Here is an 8,600-nt window from a genome sequence, read left to right as displayed (position 1 = left end):
GAGCACTCCAAGGTCTCTGATACAATTTTTGCGCTCAAGAGCGGAGTCGCTAATGGTGTACTGGAAGAGTAATGGGTTGCGTTTTCTGGCAAACGTTATGGCCGCACACTTATCGACGCTAAGCTTAAGGCCGTTCGTTAAGCACCAAGACTGGAACATACTCAATGCCTCCTGGAGAAGCAACTGGTCTGCATGGTTGTGGATACACAGTAGCGAGTGTAGCGAAAATTGTAGCGGCGGTAAATCATATGAGCTACATTGTAGTTACGCCGAGAAGCACTACACCTTCGCAAACGGTATTCACGAAAAGCAGCAGCCTTAGTCGCTTTCAGTCTCCGAAGGATCCGGTCATTCCAGGGTGGACCACGTCTAATGCGCTTAATTGGAGTGCACTCTTTGAGAGCGTTACACATGAATAGCGAAAAATCAACGACTGCAAGGTCGAAAGAGCCGTAGTTAGAACATTTGAAGCCATCAGCGAATGATGTGATCATCGCTACAAGTCTGTTGATGTCAGTGCGTGCGTAGTCAAGGCAGGGTATTGGAGCAATAACAGCCGGGTTAGATTGTGGCACAGAGAAAACGGTTTCTAGTGAAGGATGATAACAGTCCAAATTTAGCATAGGAGTACTGCAGGTGACAATCGGTGCGCAGGCCGATGCTGCAACACTGTTCGCAAATACGAGATCCAAAACGCGTCCGGAGGTGTTGAGGCAGTGGTTGAGTTGAAAAAGACCGTTTCGAAGTATCCCATCTGTGAACCGAGCAGAAATCGCAGATCGTGTACGAGGTTCGTAGGACAAAAACGGTAAATCAGGATCAGGCTGAACAGCTGACCAGGATACAGTTGGCTGGTTGAAGTCCCCGAATAGTAAAATACCATCGCCAGGGCGAGTAGCCAGGCACAACGAGCTTATCCAGTCGTCGAGTTCACAAAGCGTAGATGCGTTCACAGCCAGCCTAGGGGGAAGATAAACCGCCGCGATAAAAAGACGAGAGTCCCCAAGCTGAATAACAGCACAAGCCAGCTCAAGCGACGAATGTTTTGCAGGGAATTCCCGTGACGTCAGTGAGTGAGAGCAGGCAATCAGTACTCCACCACCACGAGAGCAAGTACTGTTAGCAGCACTACGATCGCAGCGGTAAACCTGGAAGTTATTGTCAAATAACAGAGACGTGGGCAAGCACGGCTCAAGCCAGGTTTCAGTAAGCACCACTATATCGAAGTCGGATTCCATCATCGCTAGTCGAAATTCGTCAGTCTTAGTGCGTAGGCCCCGCACATTCTGATAATAGAGCGATATAGTAGTGCGTGATTCACAACACATGGCAGCAGCAGGATTGGTACGGCTCCTTTGTCGTGGCATTTTGTGTTGAGCGGGTGTTCGTTTAGATTTGAAAAAAGCGGTCAAGTGTGGCTTGGTGCAAATTAGTGTTTAAACTGGCGTCGGTGTTTGTTTGAGTCGGGCCATCAACCATCGTTGAATTTGAGTGGTCGGCAGATTCGTTCAGCGTGCGATCGGTTGTGTGTCGATTACCCAATTGCGATGAAGCGGGTTCAGGAGCAGGTGGCTGAGGTGCAAGTGGTGGCTGAGATGAACGTGGAAGCGATCGCACAGGACGATCACCAGTGCTCCTGTACGTATGTGACATGAAACGGCGGCCTGTGGTGACAGGTGTGCGAGTCATCAAGCGTTGGCTAGTAGAGTAAGGAGTGCGTGTCGGAAAGCGGAGATTGGTAGTGAGTTGTGGTGATGTGTGCTGTTGTTCATGTCGTGGTGATTGAAAGAACTCACGGACACCAACACCGACGGGCCAGGTGGATGGAGTGAGAGCTATATCCCGAAGGCTTGCAGGTACTCTCACTTTGAAGGATAGCCACCTCATGGTATCCACCCTGGTTCCCATCCTCAGCAAGCAGTACGCAATTACGTCTTCGGTGGCTAATCGACGCTTTACTGAAGAAACCACTTGGTCCACGGTTACGGTAGTAGAAAGATGGGATAGACGGATCCAGATCGTATCCAAACGCGGCTCAGACACCACAGCTCTAAGTGGCGACAAATTCGGATCAGTTCCGATGAGTTCCTCAGTCAGTGTAGGTGGTGGTGGGATGTAGGCGTCAGTGTTAGTGTTATGTGAGGACGCCGCAACAAAATTATCACCATTAATGTTTACATTCCAATTATCCAGCTTCTCCGCTTCAGGAGACACAAATTCCTCAACAACGCGCCTACGCTTATTGGCGGGAGCGGGTTGTAGATGATTGGAACGAGTGCATGGTGTAGAAACAGATTGCAGGATACTAAAACCACTTCGAACTTCAGCAACGATCGGTTCCACAAGCTTTCCCATAGCTGCCACAGCCGAGGCAAGAGCCGCCTGGAAACCAGCTTGTACGCCCAATTCCTTTATGGAACGGCACCGCGGGCTTTTAAGAACGCTGGTGCATCCAGCGCAGCTCCAGTGCAGTTCGACATGACTCATGACTGCATCAATAAGCGTAGGAGGCAGCTTACAGCACTCATGATGAAAAGTAGCTTCACAGTACGCACAGGTCATAACGCCGTCGGTAGCGTCAAGCGATACAGCACAAGAGTGGCAGATAACGGCCATCGCGGTGTTTCGCGCGAGATAGCTGACGACACAGAAAAGTCCGGATTATAGTGGTAAATTGCGATCGCGACGGTGCAAAACAGTGACTCAATAACAGGAAACAGATCAGGAACGAGCAGAGCAAATTAAAGCGTGATACACCACAGAAAACACAGAAGATTTTTAGAAACAATTACGAGCACCGCGGGAAAGCGTCTAAACAAACAGCTAGAACAGTAGAAGGTTTTATATATGGACTTTTCATCGCATTTCATCGAAAAGTCTCGGAGAAAAAAGTCTCCGAGAAAATTGTCACCGTCTAATTGCACGGTAAGAATGGCGTCAGACATCAGACAACATGCTCTTATTTAGGCCAACCAAAACCCACAACAAACCGTTGCTATTACCCACCAGTCAATATCGAATCCTTATTGGATCCCAAAGAACAAAACCGTCTTGCTCTGTCTAACAAACAAACAAATCTATTACAGCGCGAGGGCAGGTTGGTTGGGGTATATTTCCAACATAAACCCAAATGGATCCATTCCCTATCGAATCCCAATCGAATTTACAATCCTTTTATAATCCCAATCGGGTTGAATCCTTTAGGGATCCCAATTGGATGGAATCCTTTTGGAATCCGATCTGATCGAATCCTTCAAGAGATCGGACCTTCGAATCTTCCGCATTCCAATCATCCCTTGGGAGTGCCAGCTTGGGTCTTTGGGAGTGCCAGCATTACAACACAGGGTGGTTGCCAACAAACACCACTAGCGCATCACATTAGATAAAATGATCAGTGACTGGTGTGCGTATAGTAGTTTTACTATTTTATTTTAAATAACAAATCATGCTAATTATATATACAGTCTTGAATCAGCCATGTACATCATAACAATATAAAACAAGCACAAGCCCGTTATTAGAAATGAGGTTTGAATCATATTAGAATGATTCTTTATAATCCATTCACGAAAGTATGCTACGTCGCTATATACACCAGGGAAATTTGGACGTGCACAATCCACGCCATGTGAAACCACGCCAGCCAGAATCCCATTACAAACAAGCGGTCCACCAGAGTCACCTTGGCATGCGTCTTCTCCGCCGGACATATTCCCTGCACAGATCATACCTTGAACGATAGATCCTCCGTAGCTGGACACAGCGTTACATCTTGCTTTGGATATAATAGAGATATTAACCGCTTTTAAAACATCACTTGAGGGGCCATCCTACAAACAGATGAAATCCACTACTGTAGAGCAAATATCACAAAACATAAACCGAAAGAGTTAAGACTAGTTACTCACGTAGAAAATACTGCCCCATCCACTCGCACGGCATATCGTACCATCGGGAGGAACTTGAACAACGGTGGCAATAGGTTGCAGAGAGGGATGAGTACTTGGAACGTTATTGGATAGCTAATTAAGATATAGTTGAACAAAAAAAATTATGCAATTATATAACATATATAAGATTCAAAGCCAAATGTATAACATACTATCATCACTCCCACGTCGTTGAGAAATCCTTTTGACTTGTATTTGTTGTGAACAACAATTTTTTTTACATCGGAGATAAATGTATTTACTGTCTGAGTGTTCCGGTAGACGCTGCCACCTACAACACGAAAATAATTTGCAAGTCGTGGATTGTCTCTATCGTCCACTAAGCAATGTGCAGCGGTTAAAACAGTATTAGCAGTGATCAAACTTCCACCACAAATGTGACCTCTACCAAAGCCTCTCAGATCACTTGATTTGGATCGCACAGACACCTGCAAATATATTTCAAATGAATTAAGATAAAAAAATATTATTTTATTTATTTTTTATGATATATGACGGTGATAATTTTTTTTTTGTTTTCGTTAGAACGGCCTGACCGTATCGACTTATTTTACCACGTAGCCCTTGCTACGGGGGATTGGTCTGGATGAAATTTTGGACCGGTCCGTTTGTTCGCGTGTAACGATGATAATAAGTTGACATAGACGAAATTGCTTTTGTACACTAAGCCACAAAAGTGGTTCGTGCTCCGTATCATTACTTTTCAAACTCCATCTTGGTATAGCTAGATCGTTTTTTTTATCGAGGAATATTATAATTAAAAGCATAAGTTTTTACAACCAAGTAGTATTTGCGTTCTCCTCGATCCAAATGTATTTTTTAGCGTAACTATCCGCTGATCGCTACCGAAGCACACATTTCGTTATGGAAGGTTGGTCAGATTAAACTGAAGTAGGAGATACCATGGAGTTATGGTCAATTAGTCGTCATAGCAATAGCTCAGTTAACCTAACCTTCTGAAAGACACCTAAAACTTTCAATTCTTCGACAGGCGGTTGATGAATGCCGTTTCTGTCTAGCTGTTTTTGAAAAGTCGATTTTCATCAACTTCTGCTACTTTGGATGATTATGAATTAAAACAAAAAAATGTGTAATCGAATTAAGATCAGCCTATCTTTTCCTAGTAGCTTTTTTTCGCAGTGTTTCAAAGTTTTGTAATTAAAGGATTGTATTGCATCGAAACAACAAATAAAATCTTGAGGATCACGTAAAAATAATAGATTTTTTACCTTTTTTTAATTTTTACAATTTGGCAAATGCCAAATTTTTGGCAAAATTTGGCAAATTAATTTGAAACCATCAAATAAATGACAAATAAAAAAATATGTGAATGCTGACAATAAGTAATATACCATGAGGATTTGGAAGCGTATTAAAACGCGATCAATGAACAAAATTAGATTGGTACGGGTTTAAAACGGTCGTTAAGACCATCAAAGAATAACGTGGTATTTGGTGGCAGAAAGATAAACAAGAAAGATGATTGAACACGAAATGTTTCGAGTAATCAATGAGTATTGTGTAAATAATAATCTTCAAGCAGCTATCTATAGATAAGATAGATGATTTTGCAGGTAAACAGGAACCGATGACAGCAATCTGCACTCACTAATCTATAGCTTTATGACAAGCCTGTTTCAGATCACAATCTTGAATCATGCCTTTTGAGTGCTTTTGAAATGGAACGTACCTACCCCAGAAAAACCAAGTACAGAAACGTTACTCATTGCCTTTATCTCAGATAATACTATAACAAAAAGAAAAATTAGACTACTTCTCACATTGGTGTTCTGTCAATTTCCTAGATTTATGTTCTAGTAAATGTTCTATTATTTCCTTCTCTCGTGCCCGTAAACCAATTCACTGTAATTACTACCCTAACTCTGTCCAACTATGTCATGTTAGTGAAATCTGTGATTTGAGAGGGACCCTCGATTGCAAATTAACTTTAACTTTCAATTTCATAACCGTTTTAATGGAAGCTTTTAAAGTTTTCGGCCTTAACCATAGGCTCAGAACTGACATCAGAGATCCGACCTGTTTGAAAGCGCTCTTTTGTTGTTTAGTCCGTACCCCTATAGAATCCGCATGTATTGTTTGGAATTCTGCAGCTATAGTTTGGACTACGAAACTTGAGCAAGTACAACGATATTTCACGAGGATGGTTTTTCGACGCATCAGGGGTTTTAACTTTGACTCAATGCCCCCATACGATTTCCAATGCCAAATGCTTGGTCTAGAATATTTGGAGAGTAGACGGGACCATGCTCAAGCAATTTTTATTGGTGGGCTGCTCCTGGGTGTCATTGATATGACTTTACTCCTTTCTCGGGTCCCTATTTATGTTCCCTTACACGCCCTACGACCCCGAACTTTTCTCTCTAACCTTGCGAGGTGCACTAGATACGGCTCTAATGTCCCTTTTCTTGTTTGTCTAAGACGCTTCAACAACCTGTATCACCTTTTCGATTTCAACCTTTCTTTGACCGTTTTCCGACCCCGTCCTTGTCCTACTAACATTAGCTTAGGTTAAGCTTAGCTCCACATAGTATTTAAGTTACTTTTTATTAAACTCTTGGGGTGTAAAATATTAAGAAATAAATACAAATACAAATACAAAAACATAAATGAATTAGGAAATTTAAAAAATATAATCCAATTACAAATATTTTTTCTCATTTATCGGCACTTTTCATATTTTTTCATAAATGAGTGTCGTAATCTTCATTCATATTTCATATTTCAGCTCATTTTCTTCTTTATCAGCACAACAACCTCAAGAGGTTTAGACCTGTCCTGCGTACGGATGGGATTTTTGACCGGTCCTTTCGTGTGAAGACCGGCACCGCTTCTAATGCACTACGGGGCCGCGCTCGATGTTAGTAACAACTATACTTCACTGTGAATTGAAGTCAACTCTCAACTGATCAAACATATGGACAAACGACGAAGTTACGACTTCGACCTAGACCAACTTGTTCCAACTTGTACAAATAGTAAACTTCTTCCCATGCTCAAACGCATATGTTTAATGTTCAATCGATTTTTCCGTGGTGCCTATCGACATCCGGTATTTATGAAAATAACTAAGAATGAATTGAATTTATTTTTGGGTTCGTTACACAATTTTCTAACGAAAGCTAAAAAAATGATTTGCATGTTTTCCAGCGTAATAAACAATCCAGCCTGCGATAAAAATATTAGTTTTTCACCTGAAACGTGAACACTACAAAGTGACTACATAAAAATCTATTTCGTTAGTTCCATTTCCACATTGTTTGGATTCTGAAGAATTAAATTTGTAGTGCCGGATAAGTAAGTAAGTAATAAGAATTTTAACAAATACCCAATGGATACCGCAAACCCTTTTTTCCGTTCCAGTAGAAAAATGAGTACGAGTAAATATGCATGTACAGTCGACACCCGAGATACGCGGATAATGCGTTCCAGAGAAATCCGCGTATCTCGAATATCCACGTATCACGATTTTCCTCTAAAACATTTAAATTTCGTATTAAGGAATCGAATACTTATTCCCTCGTTACGAAATACATTCAAAATCGATATTTATACGTTTTTTTTTCAACAATTACAATTCGGGTGTTGACTGTTCTATTTTACAAAAAGCACTACAAATTATATGGTTTTGATAGGGTATCTTTTTTAACCTTTTTTAACTTCTGAATGCATATCTTTGCCTGGTGAACAGCTTACAAAACGTTTCTAATACAAATTATTCATGATAAAAAAGCTAATTATTGCTTTCAAATTGTGTAACCTGCAAGGTGACACATGCTGTACATGCGCAAGTAAGTCAATATCAGACAAGTGTGACTAATAGGGTCGATTCATTAAAAAAAGCAACATAATCTATATTGTCAAACTCTCCCTTTTTCATTGACTATGAGTTTGTCAGCTGCGCAGATACAGTCTAATAGCAAAGGGGTCAGATATTGTGTACTTTCAATAACTTCCAGTGTTACGATGCCATCCATAAACTTGGAACGCTGTAGTTGATTGTGTGCGGAGTGTAAACTCCAATATTACCTGATATGTAATTTCCATTTCTTTTACTGTAGAACCACCAACTATCCGTGACTCATCAGCAGAACAAACTGAACTCAGCACACAGTAACAAAAAATAAGAATCACAGACGCAACATTTAAATGAATTGAGCAAATTTTAATCATTTTTGCTGGTAATAACTCCGTAGCGAACCTCTTGTTTAGAGCTCAATAGAAAACTGATTCATTGCAAGCAAAAACTCATTGCTTATTTCTTGTAATAGGGACAGTTGTAAGATATGAAGTTATCTTATCTCCAACTCTTCCTATCTTTAGATAGTATGGTTTGCAACGCCAACAGATTGTCAATTGCTGTTATTGAATACTATTAACTAGTGATGGGAAATAAGGAACGAACCTGGTGGAACGATTCCGCTCCTTAACTGGAGTTAACAAAACAGGTTCAAAAAATTTCGCTCTTTAGGTCCAATCCGCAACCGTTCCAAATATCGCTCCTTGGAACGACGGTCCAAACACCGCTCCTTGAAACGACGGTCCAAAAACCGTTCCTTGGAACGACGGTACAAAAAGCGCTCCTTGGAACGACGGTCCAAAAACCGCTAAATCGTTTGTTGGATCGTTTCT

The 8,600-nt window shown here is 41.3% G+C and overlaps 1 protein-coding gene across 1 annotated transcript; it reads right to left on the bottom strand.

Annotated features, from left to right (window-relative positions):
• Window positions 1-3,452: 3,452 nt before the first annotated feature.
• On the bottom strand, window positions 3,453-8,141 carry LOC128711114 (trypsin-2-like). The gene is made up of 4 exons (XM_053805982.1): window positions 7,998-8,141; window positions 4,103-4,378; window positions 3,909-4,022; window positions 3,453-3,830 (listed from the first exon to the last, which is right to left on the bottom strand). The coding sequence occupies exons 1-4, from the start codon at window positions 8,139-8,141 to the stop codon at window positions 3,453-3,455; spliced, it is 912 nt and encodes a 303-aa protein (XP_053661957.1).
• Window positions 8,142-8,600: the final 459 nt, after the last annotated feature.

Source organism: Anopheles marshallii, chromosome X (genome assembly GCF_943734725.1).
Source record: "Anopheles marshallii chromosome X, idAnoMarsDA_429_01, whole genome shotgun sequence".
In the NCBI taxonomy this organism is placed as follows: Eukaryota; Metazoa; Arthropoda; class Insecta; order Diptera; family Culicidae; genus Anopheles; species Anopheles marshallii.
This window is presented reverse-complemented; position numbering and strand designations above follow the sequence as displayed.